This window comes from Panthera pardus, unplaced genomic scaffold, assembly GCF_024362965.1.
Source record: "Panthera pardus isolate Hobbes unplaced genomic scaffold, ASM2436296v1 HiC_scaffold_17, whole genome shotgun sequence".
Classification (NCBI taxonomy): domain Eukaryota; kingdom Metazoa; phylum Chordata; class Mammalia; order Carnivora; family Felidae; genus Panthera; species Panthera pardus.
The window spans coordinates 138,632,809-138,658,408 of record NW_026526732.1 but is presented as its reverse complement, the minus strand read 5'-3'; the positions used below and the strand labels follow the sequence as shown (position 1 = coordinate 138,658,408).

General features: G+C 53.1%; 1 protein-coding gene across 18 annotated transcripts; it reads left to right on the top strand.

Moving 5' to 3' along the window:
• The first annotated feature begins 1,602 nt into the window (after window positions 1-1,602).
• Window positions 1,603-25,600, top strand: TJAP1 (tight junction associated protein 1). 18 transcript variants are annotated; one of them, XM_019457219.2, is made up of 13 exons: window positions 1,611-1,691; window positions 2,206-2,301; window positions 11,109-11,219; window positions 11,312-11,440; window positions 18,081-18,178; window positions 18,911-19,036; window positions 20,640-20,668; window positions 21,409-21,570; window positions 21,785-21,851; window positions 22,086-22,115; window positions 22,836-22,943; window positions 23,045-23,128; window positions 23,886-25,600. In XM_019457219.2, exons 6-13 carry the CDS (start codon window positions 18,938-18,940, stop codon window positions 24,981-24,983), a joined length of 1,677 nt encoding a protein of 558 aa, XP_019312764.1. In that variant the 5' UTR covers window positions 1,611-1,691; window positions 2,206-2,301; window positions 11,109-11,219; window positions 11,312-11,440; window positions 18,081-18,178; window positions 18,911-18,937; the 3' UTR covers window positions 24,984-25,600. The 18 variants fall into 18 exon arrangements, with proteins under 18 accessions (XP_019312776.1, XP_019312772.1, XP_019312764.1 ...); XM_019457216.2 differs by lacking the exon at window positions 11,109-11,219; XM_053904978.1 differs by lacking the exon at window positions 1,611-1,691 and having other exon boundaries at window positions 1,740-2,301.

Sequence of the window (25,600 nt, the reverse complement as noted above, 5' to 3'; positions counted from 1 at the left end):
TGTTTATTAAGCACCTACTCTGCCTTGCATTGTTTCAGACACTGAGGATGCAGCGATGAATGAGAAAAAGTTCTAGATCTCTGGAGTTCTCATTATAGCAGGAGATGGTCAATAAACAAATATCAGATAATGAGTGCTGTGCTGCTAGGAATTTACCCAAGGGATACAGGAGTACTGATGCATAGGGGCACTTGTACCCCAATGTTTATAGCAGCACTCTCAACAATAGCCAAATTATGGAAAGAGCCTAAATGTCCATCAACTGATGAATGGATAAAGAAATTGTGGTTTATATACACAATGGAATACTACGTGGCAATGAGAAAGAATGAAATATGGCCTTTTGTAACAACGTGGATGGAACTGGAGAGTGTGATGCTAAGTGAAATAAGCCATACAGAGAAAGACAGATACCATATGGTTTCACTCTTATGTGGATCCTGAGAAACTTAACAGAAACCCATGGGGGGAGGGGAAGGAAAAAAAAAAAAAAGAGGTTAGAGTGGGAGAGAGCCAAAGCATAGGAGACTGTTAAAAACTGAGAACAAACTGAGGGTTGATGGGGGGTGGGAGGGAGGGGAGGGTGGGTGATGGGTATTGAGGAGGGCACCTTTTGGGATGAGCACTGGGTGTTGTATGGAAACCAATTTGACAATAAATTTCATATATTGAAAAAAAAAAAGATAATGAGTGCTGTGAAAAGAAATATTAAAGCAGGGTAAGGGTGAGTGACTGGGGATGCTGTTTTAGGTAGAGTGGCCAGGGAAGGCTTCTCTAAGGCACTAACATTTGAACAGAGATACTAATGGGAGTAATATCTAGAGGAAGAACATTCCAGGCACAGGGAACAGCAAACCTAAAAAGCCCTGAGTATGCTTAGTGCATTGGAGGACGCCACGCTATTTATTCATTAAGCATTTACTGTGTGCCAGGCACCTGCTAGGGAATATGAACATACAATCAGACACAGTTTTTGCCCTGAAGGAGCAGCAGCTTAATGAGGGATGCACCTTTTAAATAATTATGGCATATGGTAGCTGCAATGAAGTTATGCGCAAGTGGCTAGAGATGCCCAGCCAAAGGAGCACCAAATCCAGTCTTGGGGCCTGGGGAAGGCTTTCTAGAGGTGGTGATAATTTGAGTTGAGGGCTGAAGGAGTCACAAGAACTGATTATAAACGGGAAGGAGAGGGCTTGGACATTTTGAGGGCTTAATGGCCTGAAAACACAGGACAATTGGGAACCTGAAGTCTCTGGGAGAGGTGGGAAATTAGTCGGGTGAAGGTGGAAGAGGGTGGGTCACACGGACCTCTGCGTGGCAAACTGAGAAGCTGCTTTCATTCTTTGGATGATGGGGAACCAGTGCTAACACTATTCCACCATATTTTTGTGTTTTTTCTCTTTCTCTCTTTTTTTCTTTAGTAGCAGAATCTTTCCTCACCCTTCCCGCTATTGCCCTACCCTTGACACCTCCTTCCTTCTCCACCCGCCTGGCCTCCAAACCCTACTCTCCGGAGATCCCATCTTTCCTCTTCACCTGGTGCCCTAATTCCCCATCCCGAAGCTACGCCCCTAGCCACACCCCCCGATGACGCTCCGCGCCCAGTGCGTGGGGATTCCCGCGGCCTTGGCCGCTACCCGGCCTGCCCCGCGGCAAGATGGCGGCGTGAAGGCGGCGGGCAGCGGCAGAAAGTTTGTTGTGGGGTTGCAGTAGTTGGGCCGGGAGGCTAGAGTGGGGGGGGGGATTGTAGGGACACTAGCGCGGAGTAGGGGCGGAGGAGGCACTAGCTCCGGGGTTAAGAAGAGGAAATGGAATGGGGGAAGGTTGGAGGCGGAGAGAAATAAAGAGGGAGACAGGGGCGGAGGGGAGGGGGCCTAGGATCCAGTGGCGGCCCTGGGGGAGCGGTCTAGCGCCGGGGAACAAGAAGTAGGTGTGCAGGCCCTGAAGAAGCAGTCACGAATTGGAGGGGAATTTCTTAACCAAGAGTTAAGAAAGAAGCCTGGAGCTTGTGGCCGAGGCCCGACTGTACCCGGCCGGTAGGAGAGAGGTCTTTCCCGTGGAGGAGGATAGTGGGGAAGGGGAGAAGAGAGACCTGGAGGATGTTGGGCAGGTTTGGTAAGGAGGGAACTAAACCCAGTCAGATGATCCTTCTCCAGACTTAGATCAGCCTTTCCAGAGTTCCTATAGCATCTGCCCCAATTTCAGCTGAAGACTCAGGGGCCCCAGGGACTGGAAGAAATCACAGTGCCTGCTTGGAAAGAAGAAGAGGTAGCGACTTGCCCCAGCTCAACCCCAGAGCGGGTAAGGTGGCCTCCAGTGACAGGCTGGCATGCTCCCTGCAAGGAGGATGCATGAGTTCAAAGTGATACTGAGAATCATTTAATCTGAAAAGGGCTCTCTTCTATAGAGGTTACCTTTTGCCTGTGGTCTGTAAGTTAGTGTTCTGTTTAGATTGTATGGTGATTTTTGAGAATTGGGTGTAGATTTGAGCCTTGGGTGCTGTCACCTGTGCAAATGAACATGGTCAGGGGCCTAGAGATCAGGCTGAAAGTACTTGAACACATCCCTGTCACAAGCAGTTTCCTACATGCTCCCTGTGTCTTTTTCAGTCTCCCCATCACATCTTCACTTTGTCATCCTACCTGAAATAGAGATTTGTGGTGACAGATTGGGGGCAGGGGGAGTCATGAGAAAAAGTGTGATTGCGGTCTGTCACCAACTCATGAATTCATTCTTGCTGCAGGTCTGCTTCTTTTGATCTTTCTTTTTGTAAGAAGGGCTCATTAGTGTTCCTTTGGGGATGTGGATTTGATGGGTAGGTGGGGTCAGTGGAGAAGGAAAATCAGGTTGCGATTAGGGAGAAGAAACCCAGATTAGTTTATGGTAAGGGGTCAAACTGACTGGTGTAAGGCTCTGGGAATATTTATTGTATCAATCTCTGTCCCTGAGATCCCTGATATTCGAGAGCTGCTTTACAGAGCGGGTCAGTGTGGTGATGGAAGGAAAGGATTGTAGAACTTTTCGGGTAGCTTTCTTCTCTTCCTTTGTAGTCTCCCTGTCAAACCACATAAGAAAAAAAAAATCAGTTTCACTAACCAAACTAAGCATGGCTTAAGAGATGGTGGATTTGGGGTTGGAGAAAAGGGAAGAAGGGGTCTGGACCCACAAAGTGCAGTGAATATGGTCCTCCCTTCCATGCCCTGTGGGTATGCCCAAGCCGGAATTGGGGACAGCTTACTGAAGCTTGTTTCATGACTGGTATCTGCTGCATGATTAGATTAGCAGATCTCATTTGATCCAGGATTTGGTCCTCACTGACCATCTCCTGCTCCCTCCCTACCCCCCCTCCCCCCCCAAAAAGAGGCTTGCTACAGACAGACCAACCCAAATCACTGTCCCTAGGTCAGCTTCAATACCTTCAGGTATCTGACGAACTGATGTTATTTAGCTGTGACTCTAGAAGGTTGGGAACTTTCTCTGAGGACAATTTATGGATGCCCCCTTGGAAACTGAACAGCAAGGACAGTGTGGTGAGCACACTTAGGGGTTAAGAGCACTGACTCCGGAGCCAGAATGCCGAGTTCAAATTCTGGCTTTGCCACTTGTAGCTCTGTGACCTTTAGAAATTGCATAGTTCTCTATGCCTCAGCTTTCTCATCAATCAAATGGAGATAGTAAGAGTACCCATCTCATAAGGTAACAACCTTAACCTAAATGCATTAATATATTTAGAACAGTGACTGACTCTCTATACGTATTTGTTGTTGTTATGCTGGTCAGATCTCAGTACTAACTTCTGCTTTATGATTGAACCTAGTATCTCTCTTTGGAGGCCCCGTACTGGTTTGGGCTGGTGTCTTGATGTTAGAGAAATGGGGCTTAGCTTTTGGATGTAGTGAGAGCATCTTCATCAAACTATTTAAAGTGACATTAAAATGCCCATGATTTGGGGCGCCTGGGTGGCTCCGTCGGTTAAGCGGCCGACTTCGGCTCAGGTCATGATCTCACGGTCCGTGAGTTCCAGCCCCGCGTCGCGCTGTGGGCTGACAGCTCAGAGCCTGGAGCCTGTTTCAGATTCTGTGTCTCCCTCTCTCTGACCCTCCCCTGTTCATGCTCTGTCTCTCCCCGTCTCAAAAATAAATAAAACGTTAAAAAAAAAAATTTTTAAAAATGCCCATGATTTCCTGTTTGAAGTTGTGAGGCTTTAGGATTATCTTTGCATTTGAACAGTAATAATAGTGGTGCTTACTGAGCACTTTCTGTGTGTCTGGCACTGTTGGAAGTGCTTTAAATGTATTAACTAATTTAATTTTTATAACCTTATGAAGCAAATACTTTCATTATCCCCATTTTACAGATGAATAAATAGAGGTGAAGAGTGGTTAATTTGTTCAAGGTCACTCAGCTAGTAAGGGGCAGAGCTAGGATTTGACTGTCTGGCTTCAGCAATTGAACTTTTGAGGGGGGCGGGGGGGGGTTGGTATGAAGTTAACTATGTATTAAATATGCCCAGTGGTAATCTGTATCTTTTGTTTGTCACGATTATTAGATTGTAGTAGACTTTTTTCAGTTATTTAAAAAATGTTGTAGATGCTGAGCTCTTCACCACAGCTCTCTCCCCAGAGATAAAAACTGGTGCAGGGACTGTGGTGAGGGAGCCCTTTGCCATGGTAGCCAAATCTGGACTCCCTCTTCATGATTTGGCTTTGGTGACTGTCCTTTGGAAAACCTTGGGCCTGGGTTGGGTGAGCAGACTGACCTAAGGATCCACTCTTAGCATACCTTAAAGGGGTGTGTGTGTGTATTAGTGTGGACATTAAGGCTCATTTCTGACTTTGATTACTGACATGAATAGTTGAAGTAACCATAGTGTTAAATTCATAGACAATCTGGATGTCATCTTTGTTTTAAAAATAGCAGGTAGCAAACTACAGAGGAAAAAAATAGGTGGCATTTTAAATACTCACCCTCCTCCCCCCCAGCTTGAGGGGAAATGGAAAACAGATGTGCTTCTGCTGAAACTTGTGTTGTTCTGGAAGGTCCTGGCCTAGTGCTTCTCTCTTTCCTTTTGGCCAAGCGGGTGGCTGGTGTGTAGCCTTGGGGCAGAGGTGTGCCCAAGGTTTGATTGACTGGCTTTTCCTTTGCCCTGCACTTAAGACTCACTCTTCCCCTCCTTCTGAGTCATGTCCTGTCTATTTAACACACCCTCAGGGCCCATCTTTTTCTTTAGTAAATGACTCTCCAACTTGCCATCAGACTAGGCACGGGTCTGAAGTCTGACCAGATTTCAGGGTAATTGGGGGCTCAGGATTTAGGGCTTTTTCTGGGAATTCTGACCCAGCCCTCAGATGACCTTTTTCTATTGTTATGGCACATGAAGTTTGGAATTAGTATCTGTCTGTGTCTGTTGCCCTCCACCATTACCCGAGGGGGCATATATCTCAGAAGAATGTACTTTATCTCAATTTTTGATGCAATCAGCGTGCTGAAACGTGTAATCTCCATAGAGTACAGCTTTGTGTGTGTGTGTTTTAAGTTTATTTATGTTGAGAGAGACCTAGAGAGCGCAAGTTGGCGGGGGCAGAGATCAAGGGAGAGAGAGAAAATCCCAAGCAGGCTCTGTGCTGCCATCACAGAGTCTGACATGCGCCTTGAACTTACGAAACCACGAGACCATGACCTGAGTCAAAACCAAGAGTGGGACGCTTACCTGACTGAGCCACCCAGGTGCCCCTACACCTTTGTGTTTTGGTAGAAGTCCTCAGACTTTCAGGATTCAGGTCTCATTTTCGCAAATGAATGAACTGTGGTGTGAAGGCTGATAGATTTGGAGCCAGTTCTCTGCCTTTACTGTTCTGGTTCTGTCATTCTTAAAGCCACTTTCTTCACACCCCTTAATCATGTGTAATCTTTGCATCTAATCCCTTCACCACCTTTTTCTCACCTCCATATTTTGAGTGCTGAGGATGTCTGGGTAAACCAGGTCTTTGTTTCTCACCTGGATTCAGCCTCCTAACAGCTCTCTGAGCTTGTTCTCTCTAGCTTCTGGGCCTTTGCACATGCTGGCCTTTCTGGGATGCGCTCCCCCTCCACCCTTTACCTACCTCTTTGTCCTGTAGACAAGTGTCACTTTGTGTGGGGATCCTCACTCCTTCTGCCTTTCCTCTGTGCTTGTGTTTTAACACTTAGGCTGCATTGTGATTGTCTGTTTACTTGTCTGACTCTTACAGGGCTGTGAGTGTCCTGTCCACAGGTACTAGGTCTTATTCATTATTGTATTCTACCATTTAGAATAGTGTGTGGTGCTTACTAGGCGCTTTACCATGCGGTGGGGCTTAGACAATGAATGAAATGTGGTGGGCAGACTCTCTCCACTCCTGTAGCTTCCAAGCTGCTGTGAGAATTATTTTCCTGTGAAAAACAATGTTCTGTTCCCTTAAAAATGCCATGGTTTCTGCCTTGTTTAGGATAAAGTCCACACTCTAGCTCAGCATGCGGGAAGGTTGTTTATACTCTGGCCCAGACTCCAGCTTCTGGCTTGAGATGCTGTCACCTCTACTTCTGTGCTTCATTGCTCCTAAATTTCCCACTGCTCCTGGACCTGTCACGGCCATCCGTTTACTTTATTCTTATTTGCTTGTGCATTTTGCTCTCTCTGTAATGCTGTCTCTAAAACTCTGCTCATCCCCCAAGACCAGCTCCTGTGTAACCTCCAGTGAGAAGACTTCCTGCTTTCCTTTCTTCCTCTTGACCCCCAGCAGCACTTTGTGTGAGAGGCCTCAGTTCTGGCATTTCTCATGTTGTGTGGTGATTTCTCTGGTGCTTGTTGGCCTCTTTCACTGAGCTGACCCTCTGTAGAGGAGGGTCCCTCCCTGATTGTGGGGTGAGGGTGAGGGGTGTGAAGGAGTCTAATTTTGGAGGGAGGCAGACCTGGTTTAAATCTTGATTCTGGCACTTACCAGCTGTGTGACTTCAGGCAAGTTGCTTAACTGGTAGGATTCTTTGTCTCGTCCCGTATAAAATGAGGGTGACATTATCTTTTTTGTAGGAGTATTGAGCATGTAGCATGGTGCCTGTCATGTGAAGGATACTCAATATTTGTTGAATAAATGAATGCCATTTTGGAAAACACAGTGGATAAGAAAAGGCTTTGTTTTATTCAAGCTAGAATCAGCCTTTTGAGTTCTGCCAGGTAGCCAGGAGCATTTTGAGGTGGGAGTAAAATTGAGAGAGTCTCTTTTCTTGTGATGAAGCAATAATAAAAGGTGAGGTTGGGGACATCATCAATGAGAAACCTGTGCAAAACTGTTGATGTTTCTCCCCATTTTTTGTGTTGTAATGATTCCTTTGATGGATCACGTTTATGTGAGATTGGTAGTGACCTTAGTGGATATAGGTGGGGGTGGGTAGGTGGTAGATTTGTAATGTAGTTAAGTCTGTGGGTGACTGGATGGGATGTTTAAGGATTCATGTTCCCTGGTGTTTTATGGATTGAAAAATATTGGGTGAAGCTGATAGAACACATCTAGGCATTCAGGAAGCTAGACTTCTTGGCCCTAGTTTTTTTAGGGCTTTGATGATCTTGTGTCACCGAACAGGCTTAACTTAGATGTTCCCCAGAAATAGGGCTGGTAGCTGGGAGTTCACTGTCCATTCTTTTTGCCTTTTTGTTTTTAGTGTAGTTAATGGGGGTAGTTCTTAGGGCACCAGTTCCCAACAAACACCAAAGGAATGTGTTTCCAGAAGTCTAGACCTCTTCATTGTGTAATGCCAGGTGGTGCTCCAGTGTGAGTTTACAGTCCAGAAGAGGAAGATGTGTTTGAGTTTTTCGGAGGGCAGCCTTCTTGTCTGGTCCTTGAACCCCTGCCCCAGCCAGGAGTCTCTCCTCTGGCTCTCCAAGCGCATACCAAACTGTAATCCAAATGGCTGTTAACCTGTCTCTCCTCCACTTGGGGTAAGATCTTTCTTGGGGCCCTATGCAGTAGGTGCTGAGCAATCTTGGTTATTGTGTGACCCAAACCCGTTCTTCCTTCTTGAAACAGAAAGCAGATAGGATCCGATTGGCAAAATCCTTTGAACTCTTAGGAAGGAAGGTCCTGCATAAGCAAAAGGTGATAGTATTAGCAGTAGCATTACTAATTATTTTCTAGAGTTAAGTTAAGGTGGTTAAATGATCATCCAGGTGCTTGGCTTCAGCTGCCTCCCTTTTCAGCCCTATATTCTTCTTTTTTTTTTTTTTTAGCCTTCTTATCGTCTAATAACACATCCCTAAGCCAGCAGAAGAGGTTAAAAGCCGAGGTGAAGTATGCTCCCGTATATTTTCTTGCTAATCACTATCTTCTAAAAAGTCTGGCTGCTGGCATCTTTTTTGTTGTTCATTAAGCTCCTTTTCATGCCCCATAAGTTGCTGGCTTTTCTGGCTGTATTGCTCATTCTGTCCAGGTATGCTCCACGCTCACAGCCAGGACCTACTACGACCTTGTTAATGCCGAGACAAATCAAAAGAATGAGACCAGTAGCTGAAAGTGGAGGGATGGATGGGGTTTTCCTTGGGCTCAACTCCTTGTCGCTCCGTGTGGGAGTGCACACTGCAGTGTGGCATTTCTTGGCAGGGCCGGTAAGCTGCATCGTATGTTCGGCAGATTTGAGAGGAGATTGGGCGAGCCAGCAGGACTGGCTTGTGCTGTGCACTTTTCGGTTTCAAAGAGGCTGAGTCTCCTGGACTGGCCATGAGTGGAAGAGTGGGACCTCTTCTTTGTTAGTACTCTCTCATAGGTGCGGGCTGTCTGTGAGGTAACGCTTGGAATCTGTAAAGGACATGCACTCTATTTGTGAAGAGCTTCTGTGCTTTCCCAGTGAACTGTGGGAGGGGGGACTCCCTGAGGGCCGGGGCCGCCTGGCGGGAGGCAGTCTAGATGGTGCTAGCCTTGTGGTTCACTTCGCTCGGCTGACGGTAGGATAGAACGCTGGGCTGACCATTTTGGGTACTCAACCTCTTTGCACCTTCACAGGTAAGCCCATGGGGACTTCAGTCTCGGAAGCCTTTGAGGGTGTTTCCATCAGGGCAGAATTGTCATGGCTTTCCTATGGCTCCCTAGAGGAGGCATCTTTGCCCTGGGATTGGACACAGAGGGTTCTCGTCCAGTTCTGTCTGTGGTCTTGGGCAAGTCACTTGTCCTTTCCCTTCAGAATAGGAGAATGCCACTTGTTCTGTGGGCCTCAGTAGGCCACGAGGATCAAAGGACATATAATGGAAGGGGAAGCGTTTTCAGGATAGTAAAAACACATGGCAGATGGAGGGGTTTGTCCTGTTTGTCTAGGAATTCTGTGTTTTCACCATAAGCATAATATATGTCCTTGTAGAAAACACCAACCATATGGACAAATATACAAAAGAAAAAGTAAAAGGACCCTCTCTCCCTTTCCCAGAGACAGGGAACTATCATGTATCCTTCTGATCATTTTTGTGTGCTTCTGGACATTCCTCATCATGTATCTTTTGTAAAATAAACAAGACTCAATAGTGGTACATGCTCTGTTCTTCAGCTTGCTCTGTTCACCTAACAAGTTCAGGAGGAGGGTGCCCCCTCCACGTTGAGCAGCCCCGTGTTGGAGCCTCCTTCCCAGCATTGGGCCTTCCTCTGGGGCTGGCTCCTTGGAAGGGGTAGAGAATCTTTCCTAGGGGTTCTCCCCACAGCAGGTACCCTGGTTATCTGAGGGGTTGTTTTTTATTCTGAGGTGAAGTAGTCTGGCAGGAGTGCCCTTGAGTGGGAATCGGGATGGTTGTAAACACGGCGTGGGCCTCACCACTTCCGTCTCCCGTGTGTTTCCGTCTCCCGTGTGTTTCTCCCCTTTGCTCTTGTGTTATCTGTGGCCAGGAAGAGAGTAAACTTACCTGATTTCTCAACCTCTGTTTCAATGCAGAGAGCGTCACTGATTTCTGGACCTTTGGGTTTCCTAGGTGTTTTGCTGCTCTGTGTTTTGAAATCAAGCCAGACCCAGCTGATGTTTTTTGGTCTTATTTGTGGGTGAGGATTCTGAAGGTAGCCTGTCAATGGCCATGCATTCTTCCCGGTCTAGGGAAGAGGTCAGAGCCCACAGGAAGAGTTGTCTTCTCTTCTAGATGGTTATCTCCCCCTCTGTGGTAAGGCCTTGGCCTTTGGAGCTCCGGGGCTATTGTCAGAGTAATACTGGGAGCCCGAGGAGTAGGCAGTTCGGAATGATTAACTTGGGCTTGGGAGAAGGGCCAGGCCCATAAGTAGCGCCAGGGTGGTCACTGTTCTCCTCTACCCTGAGCCATCTCATCATCTGCGGGGCTTTCCAGACAGAAGGGGAATCCTTCTGCTTTTTCTCGCCAACATGCTGCCCTTCTCCATAAGCACAGGCAGTGTTTGCTGATACATTTGCTGTAGTTATCCTCTCCTGCTGCTCCATGGGTCACATCTTGTGGGGGTTTGGGGACTCCACTCCTGTGGCTCCATCTTCCTTGAGATCTCTAAGCCAGGGTGTGTCCCTTCCCCTAGGATGGTATTGGAGGCTTCAGGAAAGGTGTTTTCTGCTGTTTCCTGGGCTTTCTGTGATGGGAACATTAGCCTCTCTGGCATTGCTCGTTCCGAGCAGGTGGAATAGTCGCTGTTGGAGTCCGAGGAGCCTGGCTGCAGCATAGCCTGTATCCTTGCTCTGTGGGTTCCTCTGGGGCCAGCTTCCTGGGAAGCGCCATCCCCCTGGCCCTTTCAGAAACTGAAAGGTGGCAGTGTGCCACCCCTTCCCTGGCTGGCCCAGCTCCGGGCTGGGTCATACACTGCCCCATTGTATTGTGCCTTCGATGCAGTTCTTGTTGCAGCCTCTGATCCCTGGGCCGGTTCCCTCTCGGCCCCATTCCTCAGAGCCTGTGGGAGGTGGTGGGGTGGACTCTGCTGGCACAGGCAGGGGATGGGCGGCAGCTGCAGCTGGGGCTGGCTTTGTTCTGACACCCCAGCTTTCAGAGCTGTGGTGCAGCCTGGCAGCCGTGTCCAGGGAAAAGGCAAGACGGGGGAGCTCCCCACCCCCACTCCCGCAGCAGTGCCCCCTTCCACCACAGCTCTCCTCTCTTTTCGTTGACCAACCAGAGAGCCCTGTTACCTGGGGTCAGCAAGCTGGACTCCCTGGTTGGCAGGGGGCATGCTGCACTTCCACCTGGCATGGTTTTCAGATGGGAGAAAGCCCCCGAGGCTCTAGTGGTAAGTCTGCAGGAGCTTCCCCTGTCGGAAGAGCGCAGTGTGTACCCTCGGGCATCTCGCAGCTTGGCATTCCTTCTGCTCTCTCTTTGCAGCTCCGGAGTTGGGCTGCTCTCAACCAAGCTGTCTGTTTATATGGAGTGCCTGGAGGGCGTCTGCCATGAGTCTGTCGCTAACCGTGCTAACCAGGAGAGCTGGCTGGTTGGGGAGAAGACACTAACCCTGTGAGTCTGACCTGGGCCAGCTAACCTGCCCTGGGGGTACCACCAGCAGTGCCTCTCACCCCTCCTCCCCCTAGCCTGGCTGCCTCCTCCCCTTGGCTTGCCTCATGCCACCTCCTCTGCTCTCTTGTCCTTACTGCTGGGTTCCCTCCATCTTCCCAGTCTCCTTGCTGTGGGTGGGGACATGCTCCCTCTAAGGCCAGAGGAGGGGGCTTTCCTATGCACAGACACCTGCCAGCCAGCCTGCTGGCCTCTGCCCACCTCATGATCCCCTCAGCACCGCGTTGCCCGGTTCCCCCTTAAAACAATTGGTTGGAGTTTCTGTTCAATCTGCTTTAAGCGTTATGGAGTTTGAGAACATTGCGCAGTTACCATGCTCTGTTTCACACCTCAGAGATAGATGGAGCTAGAGTGGGAGGGGGATTTTCTTCTCGACTGGATAGTTGCTTCCCTTTGTCAAAAGGGGAAGATTGAATGGTGTCCCCATTAGTCTCACCCCGGGATAATAATTTAGGGTCAGTTGCAAGGTTCTCCTTAAGGTTGTTGTTGAGGAAAACCGCGGTCTGGCTGTGGGAAATTCCCGGGGCCTTGAGTGAAGCTACTTAGGACTAAAAGCTGGAGCCCAGAACCAGGTACCCACCTGAGATGTAGCTCGTGGTGTCCGTTGCTCCAGCAGGTAGAGTGGGTGGAGTCAGGCTCCCCACTGCCTTTCACATGTGGAACTTCAGGTGGACTTTAGCCAAGAAGGGCTGGAAGGGCGCCTTAGCCACGACGGGCGGGACCTGGCTTTGGACTCCACAGTGGGCCTGGGAGAAGCCTTGGCCTCAGGCTGGGAGACTGGTGAACAGCTTGCCATGGGGGAGTTCCCACCAGATTGCCTTCCAGGTTTGGAAAGAAGGGGGCTCTGGGGATAGCAGGAAGACTGAGTGCTCGGGGGTCTCTGGTGTTCTGCACAGGTAGCTCCTTAGATGGGCTCTCTGGCTGCAGCCTCTGGAGGCAGAGCAGTACGGGGTAAACTGGGTGGGGGAACTTGGGATCCGAAGGCCCTCTGGGTAGGTTCTGTTTCCCTTGGCTCAGGAGGGAGAAGCAGGGAGCTTCCTGTGAGTATGAGGTGGGAATGTGTAAACGGGAGAGGGTATAGGTGTTGCACAGATGTGTAGGGACCCTGAGTAGGGAGGAGCAAGCTGGAGGGGTGCCTGGTGGCTGGGCTGACCGGGAAAACAAAAGGGGCCTGGAGCGGAAGGCTGGTTCAGGACCACCCCTTACATTGCCTTTCCTGAGGTGAGGGCTTGGGGACTGCTGTCAAGTGCTGGTTGATCTTGGGGACTTTTTGGCCTTCCCTTTATTTAGGGGAGGTTGCTTGGATCATCATCAACTGTTGTCTTCAGCCCCTTTGTTCTGTCAGGTGTTTGCTTGAATGAGAGACCAGCTGGATAGACTTGAGGTATTTACTCAGGTGGGAGCCAGGTGAGCTCTTTACAGGTCCCCGGCAGTAGTTTGGAGTCCTCAGGATTACTCTGGGGCAGAATAATTCCCACCCATTTTGGTTTTTAAAAACCTGTCTGTCGATTCTGCTTAGAGCAGGCAGAGGGCCAGGTCAGGGCTGCAGGCAGCTTGTCCCAAGAGGGTGAGGTTGTACTTGCCCAGAAAGGTGGCAGGCATGGCTGTTGGAGGGGCAGCAGGGCTGGTCTGGGCACAGACTGGCATCTCCCAGCCTAGTCATCGGCCCAGAGCGGAGCCTGCCCAGGCCCCACCCCATGCTCTGCTGGCTGCTTGCCTGCCACGCGCCCAGGATTGCTGAGGGCTTTGCTCATGTACCTCAGGAACAGCTGCATGCCGGAAACTGGGGGCTGGTAGCAAGCAGGAGGGGCACCCAGGGGTCAATGTGGAGAGGGCTGAACCCAGCCAGCTTTGGTGGGATCTGAGGGACTGACAGCCAAAGTCGGGAGGGGCTGTGTTAATGGGGTGGGAGAGCCCTTGCGAGCAATCCCCAGGGCCTCTGCTCAGTCACCTGGCTACAGGGCTGACCCTTACAGGTGGGGGTTTGTGTTTCTTGGGCCTCAGTTGGATGCAGACCCTGAATTTCAGAGGCTCGAGAAGCAGCCAGACTTGTATGGCTGGAGTGTGTCCTGCCCCCAGAGGTGCAGTTTCCTCCAGGCCTACAGAGTTCAGAGACTCTATATCCAGGGCTTATAGCTGAGGGCGATTCCTACGGAGGAGACACTAGTCCCTGTGTGATCAGACATTCATGTTGTAGCCATTGATGAGGGGCTTTAGGAAGGTCCTGTGTTTATTTTTATTACTTATTTGTATCCTGCTGGGTTCCATGGGAATTAAGGCAGTATAGAACACAGCTGAGTGTTCTGGAAAAGGGCCAGTTTCCTTTTATTCTAAAAGCAGTAGTGATTGCTAATGAGTGATTCTGTTTGACTTCTTCAGGTGAATTATGAAGAAGAATTTTAATGTTTTTAGTGGTGTTGTGTGGCCTCTCTCTGATGGTCCCTCATTTGCTTGAGTCAGTGACAGCTGTGAGTAGAAAGGAGTATCAGTAGGTTAGGAAATGGTCTGAGCCCAGATAAACTGTTGGGGCCATAATTTCTTACAGAGAGTGTGGGTGATGTGGGGAGCAGGGGAGGCGGTTGGTCTCTCAAGGGCAGGGCAAGTGAACTGGGGAGGGTGGAGGGAGGTAGCAGTGCAGAACTTGGGGGAGCTGGATGAGATGTCCATGGGGGCAGGCTCAAGTTTGAAAAGCCAAAGAGCCCCACCCATTTTGGTTTCACTCCCGTCTCCCTCAGTAGGGAGAAAGCTGGGTGCTCGGACCTCCCTTCCTCTCCTGCACCTTTGACTTTGCCCTGGGCAGACCCGCAGAAAGGATGGCGGAAGGAAGTGAGAGGGCGTCTTTGGCTCTTGGGCTTCAACCTTCTTGCTGTTGCCTACTCTGGGTGTTGGCAGAGAGTGGAGTAAGGATATGGTTTGGAGAAAATCAGGATGCTAAAGGTTTTTCCTTATCCTACTCCCATCTCCAGCAGCGGTGACTCCTAACCATGGTGGAAGCCCAGGTCACATATGGGCACTTACCCATGAAAGGGCACAGGTGTGAGTCCCATCTCCTGACTTAAAGAGTGATGCTTGGCAGATTTTTTTTGTCCTTGGATTAAAGGATACCGCTCAGCCAGAGTCTGGCACACGTTTCTCCTTATATCTGCCCCTGACTACGCTCTCTGCTCAGCTGTTCAGTGGGTTCACAGTGCAGGTTTGCTGTGCGTGCTGAGTCCCATTTCTAATGAAAGTAGACTTTGTTCTCAGGAGGCAGCTAATCGTGCCCCATGGGCTGTAATCAGGGAGAAGGTATTTAACACAGGGCAGGCGGCAACAGGCGGCCGCACTGACTGGCAGATTGCAACATGGCAATTAGGAAGCTATCCACCCCCCTTTCCACCCCAGCAGAGCCAGGCTGAGTCTATCTGAACTGAGTTGAGTGAGTGAAGAATGAATGCTATGCAGAGGAGGAAGGGGAAGGCGGGGCTAGGCAGGGCTAGGCGGAGCCGGGGTATGAGGAGAGCAGCTTTCCCTTCCCACTGCTGCTGTGGGTGTCTCCCTCAGCAGTGCCAGAGGAGCCCCAGACCACACTGGGTCAGCCAGAGGTTTTAACCTAGGCCTCAGCCTTTCTCCTGGTGCACAGCTGTTCTTGTAGTGCAAACCCAGCCCATGACCTGGTAGCCCTACATCCTGAGTCCTCTGCCCCCAGTTCCTTGAAGCTCAGGTGGTTTGGGGTGAGGGTTGGGAGTGGGATTCTTCTCGGTCAGTTTCTAGACTTTCCAAAAGACCATTTTCTTGGAGGTGCCCTGGAACCAGCCCAGCAGCCAGAGGCCAAGAGACCCCAAAGGCTGCTTGCTTGCTTGCTTATGGTGGCCCATATCTCATTCCGAGTTATCTGGCTACTTTCCCTGGGGACTTCCTTTTCTTGACGTGGGATTGGGAAATCCTGTTTGGGCTAAAACACTCCAAGGCAAGATGGGAATCTTTGGGTGAAGGAGATGTGACCACTGGAGGCCGAGACCGGTAGCTGGGTCTTCCTGGTGGGACTGCCCTGCTGTCTTGCAGCCCACCTTTTATCTTCCCCTGGCTGTGAGCCTGGTGTCCAGCTGCTTCTTGCTTTGTTCTCCAGTGCACCTGGCGTTGCTCTCACTCTAGGGTCTGTCCTTCCCTGCCACACTTCAGTCAAGGACAGTGGCCTGTCAGCCCTGTTGCGTTCCTGTTCAGTGATGGAATCGTCCCACCCCCACCCCTACCCCCTGCTGCTGTGGGCCCCAACACGTACTGGTATTTATGGACATGGGGCAGGGAGTGAGACAGACTCTCCTTCATGGGCTTGTGTTTGGGACACTGCAGGCTCCCTAGCAGACTGTTTCCCTGGTGGGCATTGCCTTCTGCTTCCCCAGTTCGGAGTGGCTCCCTTTCTTGTGGCTCTGCTGTGTATGGAGAGAGCAGGCTCTGGCCGGGAGAGAGAACTGCCTGCCATCGCTGGCACCACTCATCCTGGAGCATGGGTGATTGCGGTGCTCCCTGTCTCCCTGCCAGCCACTTCCACACTGTCTGTTCCCTCAGCAAGCCAGGTTATCCAGCTGGGAAAGCCCTGGGAGTGTGTGCTGTGGGGCCCCGGAGTGGGGACTTGAGGTCAAGATGAGGCAGGATGTGTGACAAGTAGAGCTAGGGCTTGTGGGCTGTGGAGTGAAGGCCTCCCTCCGTCCAGGGAAGATCCCCAGATACATGAGTGCGTCAGTTTGCTTCCTGCCTGCCCGCCTGCCACCCAGTCAGGTGTCCTGGTGCCTAGAGGCCAGTGTGGGTATTGGTATGAATAGGGCTAAGGAAGAAAAGAAGAGGCTGAGAATCGAGGGGGCCCACAACGTGGCCTGCAGCTGATGGGGATGCAGATGAGGAAGGGAGCAGGCCCAACTCTAGAGTCTCCCTCCCTGGATTTTGCAGAGGTTCTTGGCTACTGTATCTCTTACTCTGTGTTTCTGGCTGTCCTTTTCTAACTCATGTCCCCCACACTTACGCTCCCTGAGTATCAGCACCCAGGTATCCAGGATGGCTTGCGACTTTCTGGGCCTCTCCCTCAGGCCATAGGAGCTCCCACCCTGGGGCCCTCAGGAGGGGCCCCAGGGAACCTGCGGGGGTGTCTTGTTTGCTCCCCCACACCCCAGGAATGTGCTGTCCTTTTGGGCCCGCCCGGATTCCTGTGCAGGGAGTCAGCCCGACACAGCACGCTGCTTGTGCCCTGTGGGGACATGTCCGCCTCACCATCAAAGGGGTGGAGGTTGGCGGCTCGTGCCTGCTGCCATGCCCCAGCTCCCCCCAGAACCCCAAGGGAGAGACCAGGCTGCCCAGACAGAGGAGGGAGGCCACTCCTGCTTCCCCGCCCTCCCTACCCCCACTGTTCTTCCTGCCTCGGGCTCTGTTGGAATGTGACAGGAGTTGGGGCCAGGGCATGTCCCGACAGCAGGAACACATGCTTTAGCCCGCAAGGCTTCCCTCAGCCCCCAGCTCTATTTATGTGAATGGTGGCGGGAAGATTGTTTATGCCCAGAAGGCCACCTGAGGTTACTGCCTCCATTGGTCCCTGTGGTGGCTGCTGCCCCCGTGCTGTGGCCCCGCTTATTACAGGTAGGCGCAGGGCTCAGCTCAACGCTCCCACGAACCTGGACAGGACCTCACGGGTCACTCAGTCTAGCCACCTCTGTGTGGAAGAGAAACCAGTGAGGGACTTAGCTGGGGCCACACAGTGTGTCAGAAGCAGCATAGCCTGGAGCCCTGTGTCTCAGCTCCCCAGAGTTGGGCTTTCTGCCCCAGAGCTTCTCAGTCTGGGCACTGTCAACCCTGTGTGCTGAGAATTCTTCATCATGGGGGGTTGTTCTTTGTGTTACCGGATGTTTAGCAGCATCCCTGGCCTCTACCCACTAGATGCCATTAGCACCCCCACCGTTGTGACAGCCATTCAGACATTGCCAGGTATCTGGGAGGGGGAGGGGGCACGTGAGAGGGGGTGTGGGACACCAAAATCTCCCCCGTTGAGATCGCTCAATCATTGCTCTGCTGCTTTTTCAGAAGTTTTTCTCCTCGACCTCCCCTCCCTAGTTGCAAAGTCTGTTTACCACTGTTACACACAGAAGCAGTCTTTGGGCTCCTGGGAACATTGCTGGGAAGTTTTCCCCACATCTTCTTGGTCTCTGCTAGGCTTTTTCCTGGTGTTCTCTTCTGCAAGCCATGCTCCCCAAATCTCTTAGTTTCCAGACTCTGAGAAGCCTGAGAGATGAACAGGACAGGTGTGGGGTAGGATAGGGACAGAACAGGGCCAGACCTATTCCCAAATCAGGCATATGGTCAGCAGAGACCACGAGCACATACAAGACACACATGTGTCTTGTGTGGGCCTGTGACAGCGCTTTCACGGGGAAAGGAGCCCAGTGCTTCCAGTCCTCTCCCGCTTCCTCTCCTTTTTCCAGAACCCCTGGTCCATGACTTTTCTGCCTGGCTCTTCCTGGGGGGCCTTCCAAGTCCTGGACTGGGTAGGTCAGTCCGTGGCCCTGACAGACACGCAGCTGACACCTGGTTTCCACTTTCTTCTCTTCTCCGGTTTCAGGAGCTGTTGGCTAGAGGAAGTGGAGGGGCCGTGGGATGCAGAGAGCCGAGGGCTAACTCTGGGACAGCGGAACAGAGAGAGCTGCCGACGATCAGACGGTATGTCCCTGTGAGACCTGCTCCCCACCCCCACCCCCAGGGCTCCCTTTCCGGGAGGCTGGCAGGTAAGGGGGCAGGTAGGTGGCCTCTCTTGGTGGGGGCTGGTGAAAAGAGAACGGTGGAGGCCAGAGAGGATTGGCCTTCAGGGCTTACAAGCTTAGAGACCCCACCGAGGAAACTGGGTTGGAGGAGCACCCTCAAACCCTCAGTTTCTGGTTACTGGTGTGTTTTGGTTTGGTTTTTTTGAGCTAACACGAATGTTTCCTAAATGCCAGGTAACTGTAAAAAAGGTTAGTGGTTTATGTAATCTTCACAGAAGGTCTATGAAATTGGTGCTCTCCTCATCCCCAGTTTATAGTTGGGGAAACCGATTCATAGGGAACAGTTTTTCCCTCTGAGGCATTTTTTTATAAGCCCACAAAGGTGAGTGGTGGGCCATTCTTAGATATACTGTCCCACTCCTAGACCATAATCCGCTCTTCCTGGTGCTCAGAACCTAGGCCCTGCCTTTCACACCCACCTGGCGCATTGGGCCCTTGTCGCCTCCAGCACTCCCCTGACCCTTGGGCATTGAGATACCAAAGTCCAGGTTTCTAATGATCCCGGCAATGGCCCAGGCCTGTCTGCCTGCCTGGTGGCTCCTACACATGTCCCTTTTACTGTCCTTTTTTCCTCAGTCTGGGGGCCTCTTGCCCATGTCTCTGAGCCTTCCCCTCCCTTGCTTCCCCTCAGCAGGTTGAGGAGCCCTCACCTCCCAGGATGACCAGCGCAGCCCCTGCTAAGAAACCGTACCGTAAGGCCCCACCTGAGCATCGGGAGTTGCGGCTGGAGGTTCCTGGATCCCGGCTGGAGCAGGAGGTCAGAAGACTGGTACTCCTGCCCTGGCTGCCAGATGCAGGCCCTTGAGGCTGGGTGTCTGATTGACTTCTCCCACCTGAGGAGATTCTAGTCCCCCAAGTTGGGGTGTGGGTGTGGCATTGCTGATACATGTTTGGGGTCTCCTAGCTGCAGCACTGCTGGTGGGGGCAATGTAGGCTTATAGGGGACAGCTGTGAGTACATGTCCACATGTCAGGGAACCCAGAGTCTTCATGGCTCAAGAGAAATGATCCCAGCCAGTATCATTCTTCCTGCAAGAGGCAGCCCACGGGACTGAGGGGTCCTAACTTGCTGGAGGCTGGGTCTCTGTGGAGGAGGTCGTGCTCCGGCTTCTTCCCCACAGACCAGCTGTTCTTTGCTGCCCCCGGAAGTCCTGGCCCTTCCTCCAGCTTTGCCTTGTTTGGCCAACATTTGTTAAATACATGCTCCCAGCCAGGAACTGTTGTTAGGTTCTTAGGAGGCCTTCTTCAGGCAACTGTAAAACATTGTCCAAATAGGCCTCCCTCATTCAGCTTACTCTCAGGAGGAAAGGAGCTTGCAGTGTAGGTCCCTTGCTACTGTGTTTCTACCCTGTTGCAGCATGTTGAGCACATTCACAGAACTTGAGAGATCATCACACATGCATACATCAGGCGTACCATGGCCCGCTTTGGTCAGATTCAGGTCAGGAATGCTGTGACTTGCCTGTTTTCAGTTCAGGGAACATTAAATAAAAAGGCCAGGTATTGTGCTAGATGCCACCCAGTGGGCATTCCCTTGGTTTTGTGGATGAGGACGTTGAGGCTCAGCAAGGCTAATGTAAGCAGAGTGTGGCAGAATAGGATCAGATCCAGGTGTCATTAGCTTCAAAGTCCATGGTCTGGGCCACCCCCTCATTTTCCTGCCTGGGACTGGCATTCTGCGGCAGTCAGCTCCATTTAGAGTGGGCTGCTTGACATTTCCCTACTCTGTGGCTGGCTGAGCTCTGGCTCTTGGGCCGTAACCAGTGTGGGGGCTTGGGGAGGATGGGGCAGGAGGTAAAAAGCCGGATAAGGATGAGACTCTTTACTCCTCTCAGTCAGGCTTGGCCCAAAGGCTGTCCTTCATCTATGTACTTCTTCCTCTGGGGCCTCTGTAAGGGCCTGATTCTGCCCCCACTTCCTCCAGGGCGAAGAGGGCTTTGTTAGAGCTCAGAACCCTAGTGTAGCTTGCCTGACTTCTTCACTTCTCTGGAATGTCTCTGCCATGCCTGTAGGGCCCACGGGGAGCCCAGTGAACAGTTGAGAGGCTCTCTTTATCCCTGGGAGATGTGGCGTGGGTACCAGGACTCATTTGCAGCCTGCTCTAAAGTTATGAGGGGGGTTGGAAGTGGTGTGGGTAAGGGTGAAGGTCGGAAGGGGTTCTTGAACCTTCTCATTGGCATGGCAGAGGGTAGTCTAGGCTCATCCAGGTGATACCGGATTGCCTCCATCTCTACAGGGCCCACTTTGTGAGATTGTTTGGGCTTTAGACATGGCCCTTTCCAGGTCTCTTTGGAGGATGGGCAAGCAGGGTGGGTCAGTGGTCTAGGGCTGAGCCTCAGGCTTCTGTTCTTTTGTGCACAGGAGCCCCTGACCGATGCAGAGAGGATGAAGTGAGTATCTGCTGCCTGAGAGCCTGCCCTGCTTTGCCTCAGCACTTCCCTCTTAGCGCCAGGCAAGGCTGTTGGTATAGTCGGGGTTTCACTGGATTAGGTAGAAGAAAAGGTTGGTGTGGAGCCTTTATGGGCTCTGAGAGGAGGCTGGATATGGATATTCCTTCCGGAAAGAGTTTTTGTTCCATGGCTCCAAGAGAACCTGGAACCAAGGTGCTCTGGGGGCCTGCTCTTGCCAAAGAGCCTTTCCCCAGCTCCTGGCTCTCTTGTGCCAGCTGCCTCCCTGCAGCCTTTTCTGTCAGCCACGTGAGGCCTTTGGAGAGGAGGGCAGTGCTGGGCTGGATTTCCAGGAGATTAATAATGGAGTAGCCTGATTGTGCAGTGGGGAAACTGGAGCTGGAGGGCTTGGTGGCCTGCTGGCTTGGGCTGTAACCAGAGACAGACTGGGAACTTTCACGCCTCACACCAATTCTGTCTTCTCATTCTTCTTCCGGGTGGGAGTGGATTCTACCATCCCCTCTGCTTCCCGCCCCTGCCCCCAAGCCAGGCTGTGTTCTCAGGGCCAGCAGGCCTATGGGATATGCTGCCCCAGACTCAGGCTCAGTCTCAAGGAGTCCCCTGTCCCCAGTTGCCTGTGCTCATGTCATCCCTACTCCTTCCTTCCTGAGTCCAGGCTGGGGTTCCAGGGCTGGTCCGTCTACCTCTGATGCTCCTCTGCCCTTGCCCCCTCACCCCGCCAGGCTGTTGCAGCAGGAGAACGAGGAGCTCCGCCGGCGCCTGGCCTCAGCCACCAGGCGCACCGAGGCCCTGGAGCGCGAGCTGGAGATCGGGCAGGACTGCTTGGAGCTGGAGCTGGGCCAGAGCCGCGAGGAGCTGGACAAATTTAAGGACAAATTCCGCAGGTGTGGAAAGGAGGGGCCAGGACACACCTGCATGCAGCCCCCACCATTCATAGGATTTTAGCTGGAAGAGGCCTCTGAGATCATCTGATTCTGATGGGGAAACTGCGGTTCGGGGAGAACAGCCTGCCCAAGGTCCCCTATCAAGGAGGGGCTGAGCGAGCAGGGTCTGAAGAGCAGATCTTGACCCAGGGGTCTGCCTCATGTTCCTCCACAGGCTTCAGAACAGCTACACGGCTTCCCAGAGGACCAACCAGGAGTTGGAGGACAAGCTGCACACACTGGTAATCTGTCCGGGGTTGGGGGTGCGGTTTCGCTGGCACTGTGCTCATAGCAGAGCAGGGGGCTGGGACTTGCTGGGGGAATGCCACTGGGGCTTGGGGAAGGGGCTGGGGCGGCGGCGGGGAGGGGACCGCAGTGTGCTGTGCGCGTCAGGACTGTCTTAGTGCTCACACTGTTTCTCTTCTCTCCCGTCTTCCCCTCATGCTGCCGCCGCCGCCGCCGCCCTCTCCTGTCAGGCCTCTCTTAGCCACAGCTGGATCTTTGCAGTTGCGTCTGAGTTTGTGTGTTTTCTCCCTTGCCCTGGCCTTCTCCTCAGATGAGCTCTGGGGTTGCCGGGGCCCCTTCCCTGTCCCTCTGCCCACTGCTTTCCTCTCCCTTACGTGAGGCCCATTCGGTACAGTGCCTCCCTGCTTGGCTCTGGCAGTGGAACCGGTTGATGTCACCACTGAACACTCACAGCTTCTCCGCTGCAGTGGCAACAAGCCCAAGCCATTGAGGGGGGAGGGAGGGCCGTAGAGCCAGTCCCTGAACTGAAGATCAGAAGGCCGCTGCTGAGCCTGCCGCTCCCTCCTGGCTCAACTAGATAATCTCACAGGCGCCCCCAGCTGCCTCCCAGCCCCACCCCTCCCTCTTCCTGGCCTGAGCCTGGAAGCAGCTCCACACGTAGGCTTCAGTCCCTGGGTTTGCACACTTACTTCTCTAGTCCAGCTGCTTTGCCTCCTGTGTAGAGCCCCTTGAGGGGCAGCTCTTGCCTCTGTCCTGGGCCCAGGTGGCAGCAGGTTATATCCAGAAAGCCCCTACCCCACAGCCAGCCCGGAGAACAGGAGAGGTGGCTGGTCTTCTTCTGTCTGTCCATCGTCTGTCTACTTCGTCCGCCTTGGCTGCCCCAGCACCTGTGGCTTCCTGTGTCTCTGGGCCGGGAGGAAGTGGAGGGGAGGAAGGCCGGCTGGGGTGAGGGCGGGGTTCACACACGTTTTGTGCCTCAGATCAAGAAAGCGGAGATGGACAGGAAGACGCTGGACTGGGAGATCGTGGAGCTGACCAACAAGCTGCTGGACGCCAAGAACACCATCAACAAGCTGGAGGAGCTCAATGTATGGCGGGGGGAACCCCTCCCGTGTCCCTGGCTTTGCCCTGGCCTAGGCCCTGCTTGCCTGGGGCGGGGCCGGCCTCTGACCCTTGCCTGTACCTGTAGGAGCGGTACCGGCTGGACTGCAACCTGGCTGTGCAGCTCCTCAAGTGCAACAAGTCCCACTTCCGCAACCACAAGTTCGCCGATGTGAGCAGAACCCCCCCACCCCCCTGCCAGCGCTAGTCCTGCCTTCTCAGGACTCCTCTGACTTGAGTTTTCACACCTCCCTCTATCCTCCTGCCTTGACTCCTCCTTTCTGCTTTGCCCTGCCCTTGCCTGCATGGCTCCTCTCAAGCCAGTCAACTCTGCCACTGGTCGGTGTTCCGTGTGCTGTCAAGAGATAGTCACTGGGACTGGGGGCTGGCCCTGCTGGTATTTCTGGAACAGAGGCAGGGAGAGAGGCACTCAATTTCGGGATCCCATGCAGGAAGGTGGGGTTGGCCAGGGTATCAGTCATAAGAATATTGAGAGAGGATGGGGCCCAGCTGATCCCTTTACCCCAAGGGGCAAGCTCTAGACTCCAGAGCTTCAGGCCCGAGGTTGATAGGGTCTGTAGAAGGAGTGGAGGGACTCGTGAGGCTGCTGGCCAGTACACGTCCTCAAACTTGTCTGGTTTGGGCAGAAGCCACTGCTGAGATGCAGGGAGATGGACGTTTGAGGGCATGTGGGCCTTAGCACCAGTTCTGGGATCAGATGCTGGCTGTGTTCATCAAAAGCTGCAAGTTACTTCACCCATGCGGAGCCTCAGTTTATTTGTGAAATGAGGCTATACCCTGGCATGCCGGGGGGCCGGAAGATCACAGTGCTGAGCACGCAGTGGTGCTTATACGTGCCGGTCGTTATTTTTGCTCTGAGGTTGGGATCGTTCATGTCTCTCTTCCCTTCTCCCACTCTTTTTCCCCAGCTGCCCTGTGAGCTACAGGACATGGTTCGGAAACATCTGCACAGTGGTCAAGAGGCTGCCAGCCCGGGCCCTGCCCCTAGCCTGATGCCAGGGGCTGTGGTACCCACCTCAGTCATTGCCCGGGTATTAGAGAAGCCAGAGTCTCTACTGCTCAACTCAGCCCAGTCAGGCAGTGCCGGGCGCCCCTTGGCCGAGGATGTCTTTGTGCACGTGGACATGAGTGGGGGGGGCCCGGGTGACCCAGCCAGTCCCCCAGCCCCTGGCAGCCCCACCTCACAACCCAATGGGGAATGTCGCTCCCTGGGCACTGCTGGGGGCTCCCCAGAGGAGGAGTTGCCCCTGCCAGCCTTTGAGAAGCTGAGCCCCTACCCCACCCCATCTCCACCACACCCGCTGTATCCTGGCCGCAAGGTAATCGAGTTCTCTGAGGATAAGGTGCGAATCCCCCGCAACAGCCCCCTGCCCAACTGCACTTATGCCACCCGCCAGGCCATTTCCCTGAGCCTGGTGGAGGAGGGCGGTGAGCGGGCCCGCCCCAGCCCAGTGCCCAGCAGCCCTGCCTCAGCCCAGACCTCCCCCCGCCACGAGCCCAGCCCTGTCCCCCCAGCACTCAGTGCCCCGGCCAGCTCTGCCAGCTCTGAGGAGGACCTGCTAGCCAGCTGGCAGCGGGCATTTGTGGACCGCACTCCACCCCCGGCCGCCGTGGCCCAGCGCACAGCCTTTGGACGTGATGCCCTCCCTGACCTGCAGCGCCACTTTGCTCTTAGCCCCGCTGACAGAGATGAGGAGGTTCTGGCACCTTCTTCCCCACCTGGTGAGAGTGGGCTTTTGCTGCCAACAGAAGCTGATTCTGGCCTTCCCAGGGAGGAGGAAGAAGAGCTGAACCTGCCCATCAGCCCTGAGGAAGAACGCCAGAGTCTGCTGCCCGGTGATAATGGCACAGATCAGGGGCCTGTCACTTCCCACACTGACGGCAGGGCCTGGGCACTCCCCAGCTCCAGCCGTCCCCAGCGCAGCCCCAAGAGGATGGGGGTGCACCACCTTCACCGCAAGGACAGCCTGACCCAGGCCCAAGAGCAGGGCAACCTGCTCAACTAGGGCCCCCCCATCGCCCTCCTGCCCCTGCTGCTCTGCTCCCTGTGCGGTGGTGTCAGGTGGGCCACGCCAGGCCTTGTAGCTGCGCTGCCTGTGACTGGCACCAGCTTGTCTCATGGCTTTTCCCTTTTCTTGGAATATTTATTCCCCAAGGGTAACATGCAGCTGGGGCCCAAGACCTTTCTTCCGGTTGGCCCAAGTTGGGCTGTTCTGGGCCGCAGAGGGGTCTATCGTATCAGTGTTCATCTTCCATCCCCCTTTCATACCCGCAAGTTTTATTTTTTGTGGTTCCCCCCCACCCGGGGTCGGGAGGGGGACGTCGTCGGGGACGATTAACCTCTAATTTCTATTTTCTGCCTGTTTTCCTCTCCCCTCAAGTCCTCTGCACGAGCTGTTGCCTTCAAGGGGCCCTTGGGGGATGAGGGAGAGGACTCACTCAGGGCTCGCCTCAGCTGTGTCCATCCTCCCTCTGGAAGGGAGGAGAGGGAGGGATTCAGGGGCCTCAAGCTGGGCTCTAGGTGAGGCCTGGCCCCCTCCCGACCTTGGCTCTAGACTGTTACTCCCAGCTTTGGGAAGTTTTCACATTGATGACTATTTTAAAATTAAAACTATTTTACTGA